We start from the raw sequence: 24239 nt of genomic DNA, 5'->3' as shown, positions 1-24239 counted from the left end.
GGAACCTCACAAGCGTGCCACATGTAACAACACCTTTAGTAATCACATCGCACACAAAATGGCGCATGCTTGGAAGTCATCTACACGTGGACTGAATGTGAGATTCCTGTAAGAAGGTACCAGAACCTGCTGTGTAACAAAGCTTTCACACCATTTATACCAGAGAGACGGGTATGAATGAGTGTGGGGACTGTGTGAAAGTCTTCAGTAGGAAGCCAGGACTCTAAGGCAGAAGCTTCACACTGGAGGAAAATCTTCTAAATTTAGAAAATTTCTACTAAGAAATCATCCAAACTCTAAGTCACAGAGCGCCGAGTGGGGAAAACCACAACTATGTAAAAAAAATATATATATGGAAACGTTTTCAACTAGAAGTCAACAGGAATTGTACATCAGGGAGAAACACTGGGAAAAACACACAGGGACACCTGCCTTTGGATATCAGAGCTCACTGACTCTCTGTGAGTTCATATAGGAGGAAAACCCCATAAAACCACTAGTGTGGAAAAGCCTTCAGCAAGAAAACACACCTCATCATGTTATACAAAAGAAAATCCACACAGGAAGGAAGCCTGATGAGATAGTGAATTTTGGAAAGCACTGAGAGATAAATAAAACTTCCTAATTCACATGGTGGAGAGACCATAGGAATGCAAAAGCGTGAGGATGGAGAATCTGTACACCAAAAATGTTACTTTGTGCAGAAGGCCTATTAATTTAATTTAAGGAATCAGACCTAGTCCCAAGGTCACAATTTAGTACACAACAGAGACTCAGTGTAGGAAACAGTCTTTTTTGTTGTATGAAGTGGGGTTGATCTTCAGAATCGGTTCCAGACATCAGCTACTAGAGAATTCAAACTGATAAATGAAAAGAGTCAATTTAACAAATTTAAATCGTGCCACAGGGAAATACAATTCCACAACTGAAACCAACCTTTTGGTAAAAAAAAAAAAAAAAAAAAAAAAAAAAAAAAAAAAAAAAACAAAACTGAAAAATGAATGTCCATGCATCTGATGTCCAAGCATTTCCCTCCCATGCCCTGTGTTTGCCTTTCAAAAGGGACCTCCCAGTAAATATTGGGAGAGAAAAGTTTCAATATTCATCCTAAGATGTCTACCTGGAATTAATCGTCACCATGGACACAGCTCTCTGTCACTGGCCCCAGCCTGAGGCTCCTGACCACAATCTCTCACAGGCATCAGAAGAGGGCAACCACCACCCTGTTGTTTTATTCTCACACCACTAACACCACACAAGGGTTTGGGGGTCATTTGAGGGCATATGCATGCGAAAGGCAAAAAGCTATACTCCTAAGTGTGACATGCCCCAGATCCCAGGGGCGAAGGTTCTGAGAAAAAGACCTCAACACATGTAACCTCATGGGGTACGTCTCAGTTCTCACTCTCACATCGCATTCTCGCTCTCTGGGCTCTGACCCAAGGTTCCATCCCTCATTGCCAAGCCTGAGTTACTCAGTCCGGAACCCAGACCCCCAGGGTCTCTTGTGGAAACTGCTCCTCCTTGCATCCAGCCCTGTATTTCCACAGTGAGATCTACACATTCTTGCACACTGCCCAATCCCCGGGTTTTGCTGGCTAAGTGGGTGGAAATCTCACTCACGCTGGGCCAAGCCTGGGGCTTCATCATGCTCTCTGAACTCAGACCAGGGAGCATAAGTTCAGTCACTCCCTAGAGTAGAATCTTCGTGGTGGCTGTTTCCCTCCATGAGTAGAAAGTCTGGTCTGCAGCAAGGATATATGGTGCCCACAGGCACAGAAAAGCAGGGATGACGTGTGGTGTGTGGGTCCAGATCTTTCTGGAGTCCAGCCCCATCCCAGGGGGCATGGGCTTTGTGGACTCCCTGTCTCCAACTGCTCACTGCAGACCTGGACTTTTCACAGCTTCCATGGTGAAGCAAGGGAAAGAAAAGAGCAGAAGAGAGGGAGCAACCATCCCACTCATCCCCCACTCACTACTTGGGGGCCTCTGTGTCCTCGCCCTTGGGTGGGGCTGCCACTGTGGAGGTCGCCTTGAGGCTTCGCTTCCGCTTCTGCACATTCTGCTCCGGGTGGAACAGGATGACGTAGGTCTTGGGCACATAGAGCATGCCGAGGGACACCGATGCACTCAGGCTCAAGGACACAGTCAGTGTGGTGGTTTGGATGTAGATCTGAGTCATGGAGGAAGGGACCGGGTGGGACTCAGCCCTGTTCTCTCCCCCCCCCCCCCACATGAGTCCGTGTTCATCGGGTCAATGGAAAAGACAACATACGAGCAAAGGCCCTGTGGCATGAAGAAGTGGTGGTCATGACATGGCTCCAATAGAGACAGGATGGAGGATGAGTGACACGGCACCAAATGGACAAGTGACCAAGGGAAGTGAAGGGTTCATTCACAGCAAGTGACACCTGGGGAAATGGTCCCTATGCCTGAAAAGGGTTAGAGCATGTTAATGAATGAGTGAATATGTTTTCAAATGAACAAACCAATGAACAGAGATTGAATAAGAGAGCAAGTGGGCAAACAGATGATTGACAGGTGAATAAGCAAATGTTCTACGCTGTGCACAAATAAATGACTGAATAATGATCAAGCAAATGGACTGACAGATTAATGGATTGACAGGTTTGAAGTATATGAAGAAGTAATTGAATAGAAACAAGTTAGTGGATGGATAGAAGCATGGATGAACAAATGAAGGGATACAGAACTCACTGAGCCAGCAGTGACACTGACAAATGAGTGAATGAGTATGTACATGAATGAATCAGCCAACAAGCAATCATTCAGATGGGTGGTCCAGCTCTTGGGACAATTGAGCCCCTCCTTGGACAGGCAAGAAACAGAGGAGGCAGTGAAAGCAACGGGAGACCCCAGATTACCTTCTCAGCTGACTGGGCGGTACCAAAGAAGATAGGCACAAAAGCTAGCCAGATGATGCAGGTGGTGTACATGGTAAAGCCGATGGGCTTGGCCTCATTGAAGGTCTCGGGCACACCGCGGGCCTTGATGGCATACACTGTGCATGTGACCATGAGCAGGAGGCTGTAGCCCAGGCAGCCGATGAGGGACAGATCTGACATGTCGCACTTGAGCACCCCTCTGGCCTGCTCCGGGTCCACGGTCCGTTGCTCTTCGTAGTCAATCACGCTGTGTGGGGGCTGGGCCCCCAGCCATGCCATTACTCCCACCACCTGCAGGAGCCGACACCATATCAGGGGCACACCCAGCCTAGCCACCCACCCATGTCTGGCAGGTTAGGGTTGCCTCCAGGCTCCTGGCCTACTGAGTGGGATGCTCAGGCCCAAGAGCCACAGTGACAGCAGGCAGAGACCCTGGAATCGTGACCCTACACATATCTTCTCCATTCTACCTTGGGGGAGGAGCCAGTGCATGCCCCATGGATGCCCCCAGACTCAGCAGAGATCTTGTCTCCTCACAGCCTTCCAGGTAGGCAGTAACCATCTCCATTCTGTAGATGTGAAAACACGAGCTTGATCCTGTCTAGCAACATGGCAAACCTAGTTCTTGAGGACCCCCTTCCTTCTCCAGCTCCAGAGAACTGTTGAACATAATGTGGTGAAATCATGTGCAGATGCATGGTGAAGCTCAGAACGAGGCACTTAAACAGACACTGGTAAGAATGTGAGCTGATTCCAGGTGGCCTGGTAGGTTATCAAAGTCGAACACAAGCACTAACAGGGAGGAGATGGAATAGCAATTCCCTCACAGTGACAGGAGACATGACCTTGAGCCAAGAGATGCTGGGGAACAGGAACTAAGACACCTGCATAGAGGCAAGACCCTGGAAGGGCCGCCCCATCCGTGCATGCAGATTGTTCACTGCACAAGACTTCCTGATGTATGTGTGTAGGAGGGGGGTAGGTGGGGCTGAAATCCAGCCAACACTCCAGTGCCATACTATGTCCCTAGAGCAGAGCTCTGTGATCCTGGAAGAAGGGATGCTTTTTTTCTTTAATTTTTTAAAAAGTTTATTTATTTATTTTGACAGAGAGAGAGAGCAGGGGAGGGGCAGAGAGAAGGGGAAACAGAATCCAAAGCAGGCTCCAGGCTCTGAGCTGTCAGCACGGAGCCTGATGTGGGGCTCAAACTCACAAACTGTGAGATCATGACCTGAGCCAAAGTCGGAAGCTCAACTGCTGAGCCACTCAGGTGCCCCAAGAAGGGATGCTTTTTATTAATTTGTACATCCAGAAGGAGAACTTTTTTGTGATTCTCCCAAAGGCAGTAGCTCCATAAACAAGGGACTAATAACACCCCACCCAATGTCCAGGAAAGCAGCATGAAAGCTCCTCTTATAACAAGGCTCTAGGTAGGGGGAAAAAGTTGCCTGTGAGAAACTAATACCAAAGGCCTGTGATACACAGAAGCAGCAACCAAAATGGATCCCACCAATTTTGCAACACATGTAATTGATAAGGAACAAGCATCTGGTACATGTAAAAAACAAACAAACAAAAACAAAAAAAACCTCCTACAAAATAATAGAAAATGTGCAAAGTGTAGGAACAGGCACATCACAGAAGAGGAAACTCCAAAGGCCAGCTCCACTAGTAATTAAGTAAATGCAAATTAAAACAATGAGATACCACTTCATGTCCACCAGATTGGTAAATAACCTAGTAAAATTGAAGGTATGCCTCTTTGAAAGGGTCCAGGACCTCTGGAAAGGTGGGTCCGCAGATGAACCAGGAGGTACTAAATGTAGTCTAAGTATCTCTATCCTGGGGAAAGGGGCACCACAGGGATTTCAAGGAGGGAAGCAGGAAGGTAAGAAGTCAGGATGTGCTGGGCATTGCCATTCTGGCCCTGACAGGGGACGCTCGACCCCTGCTATCTTTAGGAAGATGGCAACACTTTTCAGTCATGGAGAATTGCCTGTGGGTGGGAATGAAGGTGGTATATGCAGAACTAGGAAGGGAGAAGGGCTTGCCTGGAGTGGAGAGCGTGTCATGTCAAAAGCAGGCTGACCATAGGCCCTCCACCTAGCCCTGAGAACTGGGCTGGCTGTACAATATCACAGTGTCACACACACCCATCTCTCAGTACCCTTTGCACAGAAAATATCCAGTGCCTTCCAGCTCATGAGAGTAATTTCTGCTGTTATAATGTTACTATCTTAGAGAAAACCCTGAAGGTCCTCTGCTTTTGCTGCACATACAGCATGAAATCCCTGCCATTTATGGAGCTGGACGACCCGCTCCACAGTGCCATTGCTGGAGCCTGTGCCTCTCATCCAGGTTACCCTGGTGACTGGGCAACAAACAGGAACTCCCTTTATGGAAACAGATTTTTTTTTTTTTTTGCTTGAGAAAACTGTCACATAGCTCTTTGCCTTATTTTTATATGGGAGCCAAATTGTGGAAGAGTTTGTTCAGTGTACAGAAAATAATCTCATTGTTTTTACAGAAATGTTGCTGGATGCTCGCACTCCCCAGCTTAAGGACCATTTTCTCTCAAGGACAGAGCCCAGGGGACTGGCTGCTCTGAAATGAGTTCTGCATATAAGTAAAACAGTAGGGCCCTGTCTCTTGTAGCCTTCCCCTCCCCCCCGCCCCTTAATTTTGACATAGGAGCCAAAATAGAAGAGTGATCACCTGAGTTTTTGGAGTGTTGGACAAGCCCGCCAGCGCAGGCGCAATGCGCCCACCGAGTGGCCCTGGGATTCCCACGACCCACCTGCACGGAGGTGAGGCTGAAGGTGATGACGAGCTGCGAGGTGGGGCTGATGAAGGGCGGCGGCGTGACGGAGCGCTTCCCCTGCTCGAAGATGCGGTAGATGCGGTTGGTCTTGGTGAGCAAGGCCGAGTAGCTGAGCGTGGTGCCCAGGCCGAGGAAGAGCCTGCGGCCGGCGCACACTGCCGCGCCGGGCTCGGCCACCATGAGGAAGGTGATGGCGTAGATGAGGAAGATGCCGGTGAGCAGCACATAACTGAGCTCGCGGCCCGAGGCGCGGACGATCGGCGTGTCGTTGTGCCGCACAAAGGTGGCCACCACGGTGGTGGTGGCCATGCTGCCCAGCACGGCCAGCAGGAGTGGCGGCGCGGCCCAGGGCGAGGACCAGGTCAGGCGCACGACGGGCGTGGGGCGGCAGCCCGTGTGGTTGCGCGTGGGCCGCATGTCCCCGGGGCAGGCCTCGCACGTGAACTCGTCCACCTGGAAGCGGTACCCGTCACAGGCCTCGCAGTGCCAGCAGCAGGGGACGCCCTTCACCATCTTTTTCCGCTCACCGGGCCCACAGGGGAGGCTGCACTGGGACGCAGGCACCTCGCGGGGGTCTCCCGACCACTGGAGAGCTTCCACCTGCGGGCACAGGAGACGCGAGCCTGGGACTCCATTTGGGGACGGTGGGCCCGGGCCCCTGCGCCTCCCGTCGGCGTGTCTGTGCCCACTCACGTCCAGCCTGAGAGTCTCTGCCCACTGGCCCACGGCCTGGTAGCCGCCGCTGCCCGCACTGCCGTTGGCCGCCTGGTACTGGAAGATGTCATAACGCCCGGGCGCATCCCCGTTCTCGTTGAACATCACCGGGGTCCCCGCGCTGCCTAGAGGGAGAGCCCATCATCCTCAGCTGGTCCCCCAGCTCATCCCGGAGATGCCCAAGGCCCAGCCAGGTTAAAGAAGTCATGTGCAAAGATGCTCAGTGTCATCAGGGAAATGCAACTCAAAATCCATAATAACAGGAGCATCTGGACAGCTCAGTCGTTTAAGTGCTGGACTTTGGCTCAGGTCATGATCTTACAGTTGGTGAGTTCAAGCCCCGCCTCAGGCTGTGTGCTGATAGCTCAGAGCCCAGAGCCTGCTTTGGATTCTGTGTCTCCCTCTCTCTGCCCCTTCCCCACTCATGCTCACTCACTCTCTGTCTCTCTCTCAAAAATAAACAAACATTAAAACAAAACTACAATGAGATACCTCCTCACACCCATTAGCATGGCCACTTTTCACACACCAGAAAATAACGAAACTCAGTGAGGATGTGGAAAAATTGGAACCCTGATGTATTTTGCTGGTGCAGATGTAGAATGGTGCCATCACTGTGGAAAAAAAGTGTGGCAGTTCCTTGAAAAACTAAACACAGAATTATCACATCCCCAGCAACTCCACTTCTGGGTATATGCCCCAAAGAAGTTAATGCAGGGCCTCCAAGATCTATCTATCCACCCGTGTTCACGGCAGCTTTGTTCACAGCAGCCAAAAGGTGGACACACAAACGTTGTTCACTGGGGGCTGAATGAATCAACAAAGTGTCTATTCATGCAAGGACATTATTCAGCCTTAGAAAGGAAGGGCGTTCTGGCACATAGCTATGACACAGATGAACCTTAAGGACATTATACTAAGTGCAGTGAGCCAGTCACACGAAAGGCCAAATACTGCATGATTCATCTTGCGGGATGTACCTAGAGGAGGCAAAATCATAGAGACAGAATGTTGAATGGAGGTGGCCAGAGGCTGGGGGAGGGCGAGGAGGAGCTGTTCTTTAATGGGGACAGAATTTCAGTCTTAAGATAAAAAGAAGTTCTGGAGAATGATTGCTGCACAGTGTACACGACTAAGCTGTACCCTTAAAGATGGTTAAGATGGTCTGTATTACACCATGTATATGAAAACCACAATTTACAAAGAAAAATGAAAGGGACACCTGGGTGGCTCAGTCGGTTAAGCGGCCGACTCTTGGTTTCAGCTCAGGTCATGATCTCACATTTCTTGAGTTTGAGCCCCACATTGGGCTCTGCGCTGACAATGTGGAGCCTGCTTGGGATTCTCTCTCTCCCTCTCTCTGCCCCCCTCCCACTTGCTCTCTCTGTCTCTCTCGAAATGCATAAATAAACTTCAAATAAGAAAAAGAAAAAAGAAAGAGCTTTAACAAGCCAGGCAAAATGATGGGTTCAAGACTTGTACAAAGGTCTGAGTGTTGGCATGAGATTTGTACTGATTTGAACAATCAGCTTTTATTTCTTTTAATGATTTTTTAAAAGTTTACTTATTTATTTTTGAGAAAGACAGAGACAGCATGAGGGGAGGGCAGAGAGACAGAGAGGGAGAGAGAGAACCCCAAGCAGGCTCCATGCTGTCAGTACAGAGCCCAATGCGGGACTCAACCTCACAAACCGTGAGATCACGACCTGAGCCAAAACCAAGAGTCGGCCGCTTAACTGACTGAGCCACCCAGGTGCCCCTTGGCTTTATTTCTTTTGGAAGCCCATTCTACCAGCTTGTAGAGCTGGTCTGCAATGATAGTAAGTTGTGCCATTTATCAGAGAGCTTAGCAGAAAGAAGGTATTCAGTAGTTGGTGGAAGAACACTTTTTAATTTTATAAAGAATAGTAACTGGGGGCACCTGGGTGGCTCAGTCAGTTGAGCATCCGACTTAGGCTCAGGTCATGATCTCACAGTTTGTAAGCCCTCGCGTCGGCCTCTGTGCTGATAGCTCAGAGCCTGGAGCCTGCTTTGGATTCTGTGTCTCTCTCTTTCTCTGCCCCTGCCCTGCTCACACTCTGTCTCTCTCAAAAATAAACATTAAAAAAAAAAGAATAGTAATTGACTAAGAAGTATATCTCTCTGCACAAACCATGAGGCAGCTTGGGTCCATTTGGGCCTTTTCAGAAGACCTTATTCTGAGCCCTGCCTATGTGCCAGGCCCTCTGCTGGTATCAGAGGACACATCAGACTTGCACCTTGTGCTCCCGTGGCACAGAGCTTAGCTGGGGTGGCCTTTGCAAGCTCAAGACTCAGAATGGGCAGCCTGTCCACACTGTACACAGTGCCTTTGCACAGTCTGCACCGTGCCCCACACAGGCCCAGAGTCCAGATGCCTCCGAACTCTGTGCAATGGAGGGGAGAGTTGCATGTGGCCCGCTGAGGGTTCCAGGCAGGAAGGGGTCACAGAAAAAGTTCCCCAACACCTGAATTTCACAACTTGGGGCAAGGGGTACTGAAGCCTGGGGATGAGTGTTAAAAATTGGTTCCAGAATTTGGCTTAAGTTTCCAGCTCTCAGTTCCGGGTGCCCCCACCATACCATCCTGCCTCTCTCATCCCTTTGATCCCCAGTCAACCTAGGTCCCGCAGAGAAATCCAACCCCGGGGGCTTCCCTTCCCTGTTGTTAGGAGATCTGGCTCCCACTCACCATTGAAGCGGACAGCTCGAATATACTGCAGCAGCATCCGCCCATCGGTGGTCTCCATCGCAGGGCACAGGCCCGTGAGCCCCGGGCAGAGTGCCTGGTGCATGCTGTGGAGGGCGTGGGCAATGGCGTAGACAGCATCGATCACAAACTGCACCTTCCCCTCCTGCTCGTAGGTAGAGTCCCGGCCGATGCGTTCCTCACCTGTCCTAGGGATGCCCGGAGGAAGTGTGCCTGGACCCCCGGCATCCCACCTGGCCTCCCACTTTCTCCCTCACCTCCCCTTGCCACCCCGGGCAGCTCTCACCTGTGCATTTGCGGGCGGAGTCGTCGGACTGGGTACCTGAGCTGATCAGTTTGCAGTTGAAATTCTCTTCCCAGAACTCGGCAAACCAGATGTTCCGGCGGTTGTTCTCCAGGGAGCGGGTCATGAAGTACTGGTCAAATCCTGAGAGTGGGGAGAGAGGAGGATGGCAACCATCTGAACCAGACATGATTCTTCTGTGTCCCTTCACCACTTGCTCACTTCGCAGCTAGGACTGAACACATGACTGACTTCTGGCCAGTGACTTCAGAGCGATCTGGGGGCTCCAGGGTAGAATTTGCGTCCTGTTGTAAACTCAGAGCCTCACTGCATGAAAGACTTTGAGGCTGCTCCTTCTTTCCCGGTTAGGATGCTACTGTGAAGGTGTGATGGGTGGAGCTTCAGCAGCCACTTTGTGATTATTAAGACACCTCAGTCACCAAGGCACATAGCAACCATGGAGGATGGTGGAACAGAAGTGGGGACAGAGCTCAGGACTTTGAGAATGTCATTAACTCACTGGCCCAAACCTGAAGTGGCCTACTTTCAGACGTCTTGTCTTGTGACGAAGTGCCTTTATTGCTAAAACTGCTCTCATCCTAATTTGTCAAATGCAACCAAATGCACTCTAAGGGAAAGAAAAAGTGTGAGGGTGGGTGTACACCCACAAGAGGCTCTGAGTCCCCAAAAGTTAAGGCTCTCAGCCTTTACAAGTTTCTGTTCTTCATAAAATAGCCCTGTAGCACCTCATGAAGGTGCCTTCAGGTCAGTCTTTGGGAAAACGATCAATCCTGTTATAAAGGGAACATCTCTGCTGGATTGTTCCAGACATTCACAGGTGGTATGGTGGAAGAAGGGAGGGGAGGCAGGCTTCATCATCTGACCAATAGGACAATATGTCGCCATCCTTGGCCTTGCTCCCTCTTCCCCAGCCCTCAAATTGGTGTGCCTTTTGAGGAATAAGCAACACCAGGAATGTAGGCATTGAATTAAAACAAAAACAGAAAGAGCAAAACTAATTCTTCACCCTGTGCAGTGGGGTGGGCTTTTCCTCCTTTGCCAACTCAAACACTGCCCGGAGGGAGGTATTCACAGAATCTCAGAATCCTAGAGTTTGGGAATCCCGGAAGGGACATGAATCAGGATGCAATTTTACAGGTGGAGAAAATGAGTCCCCCCCCCCCCGTCACCACCACCACAAAGAGGGGTCCGTGGGGAAGGACAAGCAGGGGCAGGGGATACCGTGGGGGACAGCATCCCTGCACTCACCATCTATGGAAGCCCTTTTGGGCAGGATGGTGATGGCCCCCACGGCCACATCCTCCAGGTTCAGGATGGGTGAGGTCTTGGCTCCCCAGCTGTCGGAGCCGACCCATAGGAAGTGACCCGTCAGGTTGGCCTGGCGTGCGGCCTCCAGTACCCTCCTGGTAGAATGGGGCGAGGGGTTAGTGAGGGCCTGCGATCCTCCTCCAACTTACCTCTGGCCACTTCCTGTTCTTCTCTCTTCTTCTATCCCCTTCCAAACCACTCAGCAGACCCTCATTTATCAGGAAAAATGGGGTGTCTGGGGTTTAGGACACCTGCCCTTGGCTTCTCAGGTAGTCAAGGTTGCAGCCAGGCTCTGCCCCAGGCCTGCCCTCATGTTCTGTGCATTCAGCCCACTTCACACTGCCTGGAAGAGGGGCCTCCCTTTTCTTGCGGAGCCCTCTGCTGGCTCTGAGCCACACAGGCCTCAGGGCAGAGTCCATGGCCACCTGCTGATACCCCCTGAACTGCCTCCCAGGGCTCCTTGCCTGACAGCTCATTTTCTGCACTTAGATCTGCCCACGGGTCTCTCCCCTATTTTGGATGATAAGAACAGACAGGCGTTTTTGTGTGTTTCCCTTGGCTAGTCTTGAAGCATCTCCACCCAGAACAGGCCTGGTTCGTTTCTGGGAGGCACCAGACAGGGAAATGGCAGCAGGAAAAATGTGTAAGGGCAGGAAGGTGGGGGGGCAGTCAAGGAGAGAGGGAGGAGGAGGAAGGGAGGATGCGCAAGGCTGGAGGATATGTAGGAAGAGGGGGCAGGGCCTTTGAGGAGAGCCTCTAATAAACATGGTGATGGAATGCGCCCACTGTCCCACCTGATGTCATCCTCGTTGGCAAAGATGATGATGCCCCGGGCATTGGGCGTCTCCATTAGTCTCTTGATCACCTTGTTGAATTCTCCTGGCTTTGGTTCCCTGGGAATCTTGATGGACTGGGCAATACAGACCCCCCCTGGGTGTCGGGGATGCCAAAGTCACCTTTTGTTCCACCCACTCACCCAACCCACTGGGGCCGCCACTGTGCATGATTGTGGCAGGGACAGAGTCCTCCAAAGGAAAGGGGCACCTGCCCACAGGGGCACCATCCACGCTCCCCACCATGTCTGATGGCCCTGGCTCACCCCTGGTACCCCCACACCCAGCTCACCAGCCTCCCGGGAGATCTGCACAAAGGCCTCAACCCCACTCTCGCCATAGTTGCCCTCGGAGGCCAGTGTGGACACGTAGTTCCATCCCAGCGCCCTCACGATGTCCACCATGGCCTGGGCCTGGTAGGAGTCAGGTGGCACGACTCGGGAGAAGAAGTCATAGCGTGTGGAGTCGCTGAGCTCAGGGGCTGTGGACGCGTAGCTGATCTGGGGTATCTGGAATGGGGAAGGACATCTGGGTTATGGAGGGAGGGTCAGTGACCCTATGGGGAGGGAGGGCAACAGGGATCCAGGACACAGGTGGGGGCATGGAAGTTCAGGATTAGGGTTGGAATAGCCGCATGGAGACGCCTCAGGCGTGGGAAAATCTCTGCATTTTGAGAAGTGGTCTGATGGAATATGGGAGGTATGAGGGGGTCTGACGAAGAGGGCAGGGCACCAAACACACTGGTGCAGGATGTGTCCAGGCAAAGGTGGAGTGGGGACTCAAGTCCATCCTGTAGCTGATCCAGCTGCTGGGCAAAGGCTGCATCTGAGAGGGGAATGGGGCTCCTGTCATCCCTAGGGGACAGCATGTTTTCCTAATTCACACAAAGGGGCAATCTGTGTAGGGGAGCGGCACCCCCAAGCAGGGTCAGAGCAGGCAGGGGGGCTAGGAAGGGATTATTTGATTCAAAGCTGTGTCTGGTTTTCTGGAGGGGACTGCTTGGAGCTGGGTTTATCTCTGTGCATTAGAGTGATCGACAGCTGGGATTATGGGCTGAGCTGATCCAGAAGGGGGAGCGTGAATAGCAAGGGTGGGAGGAGAGTGGAGAATGGTAGGGGAAGGCTGAGGAAATCAGGATGGTGGAGGCTAACTAGAGAAGAGGGCTGAAGTGGGAGCTGGTGAAGGTCAGAAGACAGGGAAGGTTCTGGCAGGGGTGGGCCAGACCGGTCCAGGGGAGACAGGGATGTCTGAAGCAGGACAGAAAGTGTAGAGTGTGGAGACAGTGTGCGAAGAGCAGGAGGGAGAGAGAAGGAAAGACGGAAGGAGGAAGAAGGAAGAGAGTGACAGGGAGACAGAAAAAGAAAAATAAGAAGAACCACAAAGAAAGAGGGAATGTCAGAGAAAAAGGAGACAGAGAAAGACGAGGGCAGTTCGTGGATGCTGTAGATACTCTGGGCACTCTAGACACTAAAGCTTAATCTTGAGAACAATCTCCTCGTACAGGTTGAACCTCCTGAGCGAAATTAATCTAAAATGCCTGACTGCTGGGGCACCTGGGTGGTTCAGTTGGTTAGGCATCCAATTCTTTGTTTCAGCTCAGGTCTTGATCCTGTGGTTCGTGGATTCGAGCCTCTCATCTGGCTCTGTGCTGACAGCTCAGAGCCTATTCTTGGGATTCTCTGTCTCTGTCTCTCTCTCTGCCCCTCCCCTACTAGCTTTCTCTCTCTCTCAAAATAAACAAATATTTAAAAATAAAATAAAATAGGGGCATCTGAGTGGCTGTCGGTTGAGCATCTGACTTCAGCTCAGGTCATGATCTCCCAGTTCATGAGTTTGAGCCTCCACATGGGGCTCTGTGCTGACAGCTCGGAGCCTGGAGCCTGCTTCAGATTCTGTGTCTGTCTTTCTCTCTGCCCCTCCCCTGCTCACACACACACACACACACACACACACACTCTCTCTCTCTCTCTCTCAAATATAAATAAGCATAAAAAGTTAAATAAAATAAAATAAAATAAAATAAAATAAAATAAAATGCCTGACAGCACAGTAATACAAATATGGCCTGAACTCCGTCTCTGCTCCTGGACCAGGAATTGCAAAACAGCCCCTCAGGGAACCAAATCTGTTCCCTGGTTGCCATTCATGCACCAGTGTCTTCAAGCGTTTAATTTTTGAATTGGTAAGTAGTGTTTAACATGGTGTGGGGTGCAGGGTGCTACCTTAGTCTGGGGCTGAGCTGGCAGCAGTGGGCCCTGGGCTTATGGGGTCCTGCTTCACCCATCTACGCCCCAACCTGGCCCTTGAAGGCCCTTGAGTCTGAGATCTCTGCACTCAGCCTAGAGGGGCAGACACAGGGAAAGGGACAGAAACCAGAGCTCCAAGCAGGGCAGGGGACAGAGCTATAAACACAGACAGACATGGGCAGTCGGGTGACTCTCCCAACTCTCCTCACTACTACCCCGCCCCCCATCCACCACACACACACACACACACACACACACACACACATCCCAGGGAGCCACAGAACTTCTCTTGGTGCCTACTAGAAGCTGTGTCTGTATGACAACACTGACATCCAGTGGGAACAGGGGTGGGGGGATTACATGGATGCAGATGATGGAGGGGGACCCACATAAAACCTCTACCCAGCATGGTAGAAACAGAGGCCTTGCCTCAGAGAAACTCTCAAGACACTGAAGTCCCCTCCCCCAGCCAGAAGGAAGCAAAGCCTTCCTTTCTTCACATAAAGATGGAGGGACAGAGACACCCCTCCCCCACAGAACCCCAGTGAATGACTTCTACTGAAAATCCCCACACTCTAATGCCAAAGGCCCCCTAATCGCTTATTCTTATGCCCTTCCCCTCACTCACTGTCCCCCAGGCTGCAGGGAAGGGGCTGCCCTGCACTTAAGACAGTTCCCTCAAGATGAGGGAACTACTCACCACCACCCTCCCCTACCCCGCGGAGTTGCCAGGGTCATGTCCTGGTGACCCCACCGGAGGAGGGCCCTGTCCCCAGGGCCGGGGGCGGGACCACCACACAAGGTTGTGCAATATGTGCCCCAAACAAGGACATCCAAGCAAGATGAGGCTAAACTCCAGGGGGCCCTGCTCTAATCAATTGGGTCTCCAGGCAAAGGCTGCATCCCGCTGTGGGAAGAGGCAGCCTTGACCGCCCAGAAGGTAGGTTTCCTTAATTCACACAAAGGGCTGTGTGTGCAGGTGGCAGCGCTGGCAGGGCACCTGAGCAGACAAGGAAGGGTCGACGGGTTGGGTTGATCTGGCTCGGGCTTGCTTCTGGCTCCCAGGGCAGGGTTTCTTTGAAGCAGCGGGTGATCTTTGTGAATTTGAGTGATTTCTGCCAGGAGACTAGACTTCAGCCACCCAGAGGGCGGGGACGGGACGAGGACGCGAGAGAGTGCCCTCACCGCAAACAGGCGCAGCACATTGGCGACCATGATGGAGACGGAGCTGGCCGACGCGCCGACGACAGCCACGACCCGCTCGGGGGGCGCGGCGCGCAGCGGAGGGACGCCTCCGGGGCAGCGCACTGCCCCCTCGTCGCCGTCGCCGCGGCCCTGGATCAGCGCCTGCACGAAGGTCAGCGCCTGCTCCAGCGCGTACGTGTCCCGAGAGCAGGTGTCGAGCAGCCGCGCGCCCAGGCGCACGCCGGGCAGCAGCTCAGGGTCGGCGTTCACGCGGTCCAGCGCGTACAGCATCGCCTCCAGCCGGTGCACACCCTGCTCCTTCTTCAGCTGCCCGCACGCCCTGCCCGCAGCGCCCCGCGCGTGCACCGGGAACAGGCCGCCCAGAGTGAGGCCGCCCGCCAGGCGCACCGAGCCCGCCGCGCCCGCCGCGCCCGCTTGCACCAGCACCAACAGCGGCGGCAGCAGCGCCAGGAGCGGCGGCTCCCGGGCGCTCCCCGGCCTGGCCATCAGCTGTCCAGCTGCGGGAGGAGGACAGGGCGGGGAGGGGAACAGAACGGGGGAACGCTCTGAGTGCTAGGCAGAGGGAGAACCCCGGGTCGCGGGGAAGGGGAAGGAGTTCCGGGTGCTGGGGAGAGGGGAGGCGCGCAATAAATGTTGGCTGAGCGGGTTGGGGAAGAAATGAGCTATCAATTCGCCCAGCCCTCCCAGCCCTCCCAGGTCTCCACCGCGCTCTCACACCCTCTGAATCTTATCACACGCGTCCCCCCGCCCGACCGCTGTCTCCACCGAGCCAGCCTGCCCCTCCCCGACAGCCCTGGGCCTCTGTTCCTCAGGGACCCAGCCCCAGCGCACAACTAGGGACCCTCCCTAGCCACACTCACCTGTGCCAACCGCTGTTGGTCAGGACAGGGCTGTGCCAGATGCACAGGGCCCAGAGTGAGAGAGGATTTAAGGATTCTGGGGAAGGGATGAGGCCGCCCTGAGGGTGGAGACCCCTCCTGTGTATGGGGTGTGCACAGAATTGCCTCTCTCTACATCTCCTTTCCCTTCCTCTACTACTCCCTGGGTTTGCTTCTTTCCTCTCTTTGGATGTGTGTCTCACCCCAACCTCTCTCTGGCTGTCCCTGACACACACACTGTCCTTCTCTGTCTCTTTTTTTTTGCTTGTTTCTCTGTCTCTGTCTCAGGCTCTCTTCTCCCCCTGCTGCCCCAACCCCTTCCCCCGCCTTCTCTCTTCCCTGTCTGTCTCAGTCAATTTCTCTTTCTTTCTTTGTCCCTCTCTTTCTCTCTTTCCTAGCCTCCAGTGCCTTGGCTCCAGCTGCCTAAGGCACTCCCCCAAACCCTGCAGTACACTTGGGAGTGGAGGGAGAAAGGAGCTGAATGAGCAAGAACACGACTGGTCACGAAGGGACCACCAGCAAGCAGACCTTTAACATTAGCAAGACCTCTGCTTAACACACACACAACCACCTGACAAAGACTTTTACCATCAGCCCCATTAGGCAGATGGGAAAATAGAAACCTCAAGGAATTAGGTGACTCATCCAAGGTCACACACTTGGTGTGGGTCAGCATCAGGATTTGCACTCAGGTTGGTATGAAACTACAAGCCCACACTGCCTCTGCCTTGGATGGGGGTCGGGGACAGCACCAGCTAGCCCGGCAGCTCCTGTCCCGACCTCTTGCATCTGATGGAGGAACCCTAAAGACCTGTTCTTTTGGTCATGTCCAAAGCTCTGGGCTCTGGGGTCTGAAGCAATGACACACACATGGTGTGAGGCTCTCTGTACCTGAATTTCCCCATCTCATAGTTGAGGGCCAAGGTGAGGGGGTTTTAGCCTCAATATACTTTTACCATCATCCCTGTCTGAGGCCCTGGATCTGGCTCTCTGATCCAGAGAGAGAGAGAGAGAGAGAGCGAGCGAGCAGAGGGCAGGCTGGGGACAGGTGGTAAGCTCCTAGCCCCAGGGATTTGCAGGCTCATCCCATGGGGCTTGAGCCGGATTGGGCTCCATTAGTCAGGGTGGATTAGGCTTTGGGGATACAGGGATTTGGGCAAAGCTGACAGAGGGAATGAGCAGAGGCCTTGTCACCCTTCTCCCTTCCCCCACCACATCCAAGGGCCCTGCCTGGAGCTGTCCAGGCACCTCTTCTTGGCGGAGGCTGGGAGTTAGGAGGCCTGGATCTGGCTCTGCCTTTACCCATTTTATAACTCGGGAAGGATGGAGCACTTCGCTGGTGACAGGCCCCAAACTTGACGCTGCAAAGGTCCATACAAACTGGGTGTTTGTGGTGGCTGGGCCAGGCTCACACAGTCCCTCACAGCCCTTCTCTGCTGAGAACGGGACAGACCAGGCCACAGCAGGTGTCACAAAGCAGGTTCTGGAATCACAGGGTCAGAGCATCCCACTGGCTCCAGAGTGCAGGATAGACCATCAGTAATTGGGACAGAGCCCTCACGGTGGTGCAGAGGGAGGTGAGAGGGTCTGTGGCCAGGCCGCTGGGGGTGGAAGGGAAGGGGAGTGGATGGGCTCCAGGCATGGGCAAGAACTGGCTCTGAGGGTGAGGAAGATGAAGGCGTCACGGCTGGAGCACCTGGGAGGAGGCAGTAGCATTCAGAGTAGCAGTAGAATGTCAGGACCCAGACCAGGGCAGATCAGGTCCGTGGAGGGCAGAAATCAAGAATTCAGTTTGGGACACAGGAAAGCCGAGAATCTCATTCAGTTGGTTGGATTTCATGAGTCTGGAATTGAGGGAAGAAGCCAGGGTGGGAGATAGAGCTGAGATGCCATCAGTGAGTGTGGTATCCAAAGCCATGGAATGATGTGCTCACCTGGGCAGAGGATGTGGACAGAGGGTGAGGACGGAGCCCGAGGCCCCCCAACATTAGGAGGGAAAACAGAAGACAGGAGGCTTAGGAGGGGGTGGCCAAGAAACCAGGCTTGAGGAAGAAAGGAAAATCCATTGTAATTAATTTAGCCCCATGCAGTGGCAAAGGGTCATTGCTCCCCTTGCACAGATGACACAATGGAGCCAGAGAGGTACAGTGACTCCCCCAAGGCCACACAGCAGGGGAGACAAGGGACTCCTCAGACAACCCTGGTAAAAGCTCAACAACTTTTACTTTGGAGTAAATTATGAAATTCCATAATTTCAGCTCCAGTATTTCAACTGACAAAATTACATGGAATTTAAAGCCCAGGGGTGCTGATATCAGTTTGTTGGAAAGTTATATACTTATGTTTATGCTTATATTTAGACTACCTTCCAATTTAACAACCAGATGACTTTTATTGCAAAATTCATTTACAATTATCGGGGTGCCTGGGTGGCTCAGACTGTTAAGTGTCCAACTTTGGCTCAGGTCATAATCTTGAGGTTCAGGTCATGATCTTAAGGTTCGTGAGTTTGAGCCCCGAGTCAGGCTCTGTGCTTGACAGCTGAGAGCCTGGAGCCTGCTTCGGATTCTGTGTCTCCCTCTCTCTCTGCCCCTCTCCCGCTCACACTCTCTATCTCAAATTAAATAAACATTAGGGGTGCCTGGGTGGCTCAGTCAGTTAAGCTTCCGATTTCAGCTTCGGTCATGATTTCACAGTCCATGAGTTCGAGCCTCACATTGGGCTCTATGCCAACAGCTTGGAGCCTGGAGCCTGCTTCAGATTCTGTGCCTTCCTCTCTCTCTGCCCCTCCCCTGCTCTCTCTCCCCCCCCTTAAAAATAAATAAACATTTAAAAAATCTTTAAAAAATAAACATTAAAAAATGTAAAACTATATGTCCTCAGGTTCATTTAATGGCTAGCTTCAAAGCTTCTGATCCCTGGTTTGGGTTGCTATACATATTCCACCTTCCCCTTTGTTGAAAGAGTGGGGGACGTGGTTTGTGTGAGAAACGACATGTCTGGCATGGTCTCTGATTCAAGGATGTTGAAAGGCATGGTCATCTGTACCTAAGGATATCCCCCTGAGCCCTCCCTGAATGTCCTGTGTGGACACATGTGAGGTGTGTGTGCCTTTAGAAGCCTCCCATTCCACTGCAGCCAGACCTGGCCTGGCCTCCCCACCTGCCCCCCTCACAAATCCTTATACACAAATGCTCATCGCAGCATTTTGTTGTTAGAAACAACCCAAAAGTCCATCAAGGGGTGCTTGAATAAACAAATTATGATATATTCAGGCAACGGAATATTATTCATCATAAAAGGAATGACTTACTGACACATGCTACCATGTAGATAAATTTCAAAGACATTATTCTAAGTGAAAGAAACTAGCCACGAAAGGTGACAGGCTACATAACTGCATTTACGTGAAATATCCAAAATAGGTGAATTTACAGAGAGAAAGCACACATTTGTGGTTGCTGAGCCCTGGGTTTGGGTGGGGGAGGAAGGACTGGGGGAGTAACTGCTTAATGGGTAAAGAGTTTTCTTGGGGCGCCTGGGTAGCTCAGTCGGTTGAGCATCTGACTTTTGATTTTGGCTCAGGTCATGATCCCAGGGTCATGGGATTGAGCCCCACATCAGGGTCCATGCTGAGCATGAAGCCTGCTTAGGATTCTCCCTCTCTCTCTCTGCTCCTCTCCCCCCGTTGTGCGTGCTCTCTCTCTCTCTCTAAAAAAAAAAAATTGAAAAAAGAGTTTTCTTTGGAGATGAATCAGATGTTTTGAAACTATATAGAGCTGGTGGTTGCCCGGCACTATGAATGACCTGTAACTATCACCAAAGGAAAACAATTCAATCCAGATAAGACTGCTAATGGATGACCCAGACCCTTCAGGGTCACTGGATTAAGAACCATGACCAGCTGATGTGCTTGCTGAGGGAAAGGGAATGTAAAATGGATAGTGGAAGAAGGTAGTTATAAATATCAGCTACAACCATGTGACCAGTTATACAAACAAGGATTGTAATTATCATGAGTTCATTTTTTGTGTTATGAACATGTTTGTTTATAAAGCTTTGTTTTCTTCCTTCTTATTCCCTTAATGTAAGAGAAGATTTGTTGACTTTATACCATAGTATTTAAGCATTTTTTCCTTTATATCATTGTATTTTAGTTACAGATACCAAGAAGAAGAATATTCATCACTTAAGGACATTACCTCTTCTTCTGGGGGAGAGATTAGCACATTTTTGGTTTGAGGGATAGATGTGTCACGTTTGGTGGATAGAAGTATGATCTTGTTATTATCTTTATTTGAAGATTAAGTATGGTTTAAAGAGATGCAAATGGGTCCCAAGGTGACAAAGGGGTGGATTTGTGATGGATAAATTTATATGTCAACTTGGGTGGGTCAAACATTATTCTGGATGTTTCTGTGAGAGTATTTTTTGGATGAGATTCAAACTGGTGGACATTGAGTAAAGCATATTCTCCTCCATAATGTGGTGGCCCTCATGCAATCAACTGAAAGCCTGAACAGAACAAAAGACTGACCAGCAGATGGCCTTCACACTTGAAATGCAACATTGGCTCTTCCTGGGTTTCCAGCATGCTGATCCATTCTATAGATTTTTGACTTGTCAGTCTGCATAACTGTGTGAGCCATTCCTTAAAGTAAATCTTTCTCAATCTCTCTCTCTCTCTCTCTCTCTCTCTCTCTCCACACAACACACACACACACACACACACACACACACACACACACAAATTGGTTCTGTTTTTGTGGAGAACCCTGACTAATACAATATATTTCAGTTTTCTTGGGCATATACCTAACAGTAGAATTATTGGATCATATGATAATTTCATATTTCACTTTTATTTTTTTATTAAAAAAATTTTTAATGTTTATTCATTTTTGAGAGAGAGAGACAGAGTGTGAGTGGGGGAGGGGAAGAAAGAGGGAGATACAGAAAAAAAATTAAAAAAAAAAAAAAGAAAGGTGCAGGGCGCCTGGGTGTCTCAGTCGGTTAAGTGTTCAACTTTGGCTCAGGTCATGATCTCATGGTTCATGGGTTCAAGTCCCACATCAGGCTCTGTGCTGTCAGCCTGTCAGTGAGAAGCCTGCTTCAGATCCTCAGTCCCCTCTCTCTCTGCCCCTCCCTCACTTGTGCTCTCCCAAAAATAAATATTAAATAAAAAGGGGCAAGAACCTTGGATAAAGGGAATATGATGAAGGGTTCATGTCACTGAGTTATGAAGACCACACAAAAGCATTTCAGAGTGAGAGCAGGTGCTCACACTGAGCTGAGAGAGACAGTGGTGTCAGGATCAGTCCTGTTCCCAGGTGGACTGCTCTCAGCTCTGTTGGTTTACCTGCATTCAGATCCTCTTACCTGAAGTATAAAATATTAATGTTCTGGGGGGAAAATCTCAGATGAACCAAGAAACTTTCCATAGGGGGTGAGCCAGTCTGTGGGCCACAGCGAGTCTGGGTGGCTCAGTCGGTTAAGCGTCTGACTCTTGATTTCAGCTCAGGTCATGATCTCATGGTTCATGAGTTCGAGCCCCATATCAGGCTCTGTGCTGACAAATTCTTGGGATTCTCTCTCCCTCTCTCTCTGCCCCTGCCCCGCTCTTGTGCTCTTGTGCTCTTGTGCATGCTGTCTCTCTCCAAATGAATAAGTAAACATGGAAAAAAAATAACACTGCGTTGATCTGCAATACAAAATCATGTATTGTAGCAGAACGCATTTCTTCACAAAAAATTGTCAGAGCAGAAAAAAGAAAAGCTTTTCATTTTATGAGGCTAAAAAACATAGCTAGAACAAGAAATACAATTTTCAGCCAAACTAAGGAGCATAGACACCAAAATCCTAATCAAAACATTTGTGAACTGAAATACTTAAAAACATCATAAGCATGTCTGGTTTGTCCCAAAAAGGCACGTTAGCAGATTAACGACTTAAAATTTATTAATGTAATTCACTGCATTAACAGATTAAAGAAAAAAAATAGGATTATCTAAATGGATGCAGAGAAAGCATTTGATAACATCCAATATTCATTCATGATTTAAAAAACTTAGTAATCTAGGGATCTTCTTTAGCCTGAAGAAGCTAGCTACCAAAAGCCAACAGAAAATATTGTACTTGGTGATGAGTCATTTTGGGTACTGATTTCTTTTAAAACCAGAACAAGACTAATTCCAATTATCATTCCCTCTAAGGGGCATTAGTCAGTGCAAGAAAAAAACAAGCATGACTGAATTAAAAATACACTCATCATTTGCAGATATGATTAACTACTGTATTATTTGGTGTCCTGCAGAGAAACAGAATATATATATATATATATATATATATATATATATATATATATTATGTAGTCTGAGGTCTCAGAACTTGTAGAGCCCATGGCATGAGTTCCAGACAGAAGGCCAGGAGGCTTAAGATCCAAAAAGAGCTGATGTTTCAATTCAAGTCCAACAGCAAAAGACCAATGTCCCAGCTAAAGGAAGTCAGAAGCTCCCTCCTGGGAGGGTCAACCTTTTTGTTCTCTACAGGCCTTCAACTGATTGGATGCGGCCCACCTACATTATGGAGGGCAATCTGCTTTACTCAGTCTACCAGTTCAAATGTGAATCTCATATGGAGACACTTGCACAGACATACTCAGAATAATGTTTGAGCAGATATCTGGGCACCCTGTGGCCTAGTCAAGTTGACATACAAAATTAAACATCACCAACATCACCCCTTGTCTACTTGGTACCAATATGCATCACCCTAAGCCATACTTAAGCTCTATATAAAGGCAATAACAAGGTCATACTTCCACCTAACATGATCAACTATCTTGTATGTAACCAAAAACTCCCTAACCCCTTCCCCAGAAGAGGAGGTAATAGTTTAATTTTTTATTTAAAAAAAAAGTGTGTTTGTTTATTTATTTAATTTTTTTTAGGGACAATGACAGGGGCCACATGTGATATTATTTGTTGATGTAGTAATTTTTTTAAGGTTTATTTATTATTTTGAGAGAGTGCACAAGTGGGGGAGGGGCAGAGAGAGAGAGAGAATCCCAAGTAGGCTCTTCACTGTCAGCATAGAGCCCAATGCGGGGCTCGAACTCATGAACTACAAGATCATGATCTGAGCCAAAGTCAGATGCTTAACCAGCTGAGCCACCCAGGTGCCCGTATTTATTTATTTTTGAGAGAGGGGGGAGAGAGCATGAGTGGAGGAGTGGCAGAGAGAGACAGAGACAGAGACAGAGACAGAGGCAGAGAATCCCAAGCAAGCTCTGTGTTGACAGTACAGAGCCTGACACAGGGCTCCATTTCACAAACCGTGAGATCCTGACCTGAGCCAAATTGAAGAGTTGGACACTTAACTGACTGAGCCATCCAGGCGCCCCAGTGTACTTGTTTATTTATTTTGTTGTTTTACAGTGAGAAAAAGTGTGAGCAGAGGAAAGGAGCAGAGGGTAAGAGGGAGAGAGAGAATTCCAAGCAGGCTCTATGCTCAGTGCAGAGCCCAACTTGGGAGTCAATCCCACAACCCTGGGACCATGACCTGAGTTGAAATCAAGAATTGGGGACTCAACCAGCTGAGCCATCCAGGCACCCCAAGGAGGTAATGTTTTTGAGTGATGTTTATGCTTCTCCTTAATATCCTGTAACATAAATACTAAAAGCCATTAGCAGTTCTGTTTGAACTGGGTTGTTGTAGTTTTCCATTGACTTTAATCACAGGGCATGGCAATACTAAAGACATCCTAAGGGGTCACCTGTATTCCAAATGTAGTCCTCCTCTTCTCCACTGTGGAGCAGCTGTCCATTTTCCCTGAGGTACTCAGGATCAATCACCTCAGCCAGCATGGTGACTCTCTGTTGATTCAGAGGCATGAGGATTCCAAAGTGGCCATAGTTCAGTGGAATTATTGCTATGTCTCCAGGTGGAAGCCTCCCACTCTCTGGAACTAAGACCTCTGGGCCAGCAGAACATGTGGTTGTGGGAACAGGAGGCAAAAATTTTGCTGGTGGGTCACTAGGGGTATTAGTGAGTGATGCCTCTGTTTCTACCCCTTGATTCCTGGGCTTAAATCCTGGCTATGGTAGCAATATTACTGTTTCTTGGAATGGGTTAGAGGAAGACTAGGTCACCCACCAACCTCAAGAAATTTCCGTGTGATGAGGTACATTGATAACTACCACACAATCTTTTACCCTATGCCACCTCCCTCTTAGGTATCAGTTTGGCTCTGAGAGACCCAAAGGCTTAGTCAAAGAAATGGGATCCTTAAAATTCT

At 50.1% G+C, this 24239-nt stretch overlaps 1 protein-coding gene across 1 annotated transcript; it reads right to left on the bottom strand.

The window, feature by feature from the left end:
• Nucleotides 1-1975: 1975 nt before the first annotated feature.
• GRM6 (glutamate metabotropic receptor 6) lies at nt 1976-15551 on the bottom strand. The gene is made up of 10 exons (XM_047083086.1): nt 15045-15551; nt 11906-12122; nt 11575-11710; nt 10721-10875; nt 9455-9595; nt 9151-9351; nt 6421-6566; nt 5704-6327; nt 2886-3197; nt 1976-2173 (listed from the first exon to the last, which is right to left on the bottom strand). The coding sequence occupies exons 1-10, from the start codon at nt 15549-15551 to the stop codon at nt 1976-1978; spliced, it is 2637 nt and encodes an 878-aa protein (XP_046939042.1).
• Between the last annotated feature and the right edge of the window lie 8688 nt (nt 15552-24239).

Source organism: Lynx rufus, unplaced genomic scaffold (genome assembly GCF_022079265.1).
Source record: "Lynx rufus isolate CCGP_SWC_20201006 ecotype Redwood Valley unplaced genomic scaffold, mLynRuf1.p SCAF_1, whole genome shotgun sequence".
NCBI classification, from domain to species: domain Eukaryota; kingdom Metazoa; phylum Chordata; class Mammalia; order Carnivora; family Felidae; genus Lynx; species Lynx rufus.
This window is presented reverse-complemented; position numbering and strand designations above follow the sequence as displayed.

Excerpts from the sequence above, each read along its gene's own strand:
- GRM6 (XM_047083086.1), bottom strand. The coding sequence starts at position 15,551 with ATGGCCAGGCCGGGGAGCGCCCGGGAGCCGCCGCTCCTGGCGCTGCTG. Across the intron at positions 10,876-11,574 it reads GCCAACGAGGATGACATCAG|GAGGGTACTGGAGGCCGCAC; the intron begins GTGGGACAGTGG and ends CCATTCTACCAG. Across the intron at positions 3,198-5,703 it reads TCAGCCTCACCTCCGTGCAG|GTGGTGGGAGTAATGGCATG; the intron begins GTGGGTCGTGGG and ends CGGCTCCTGCAG.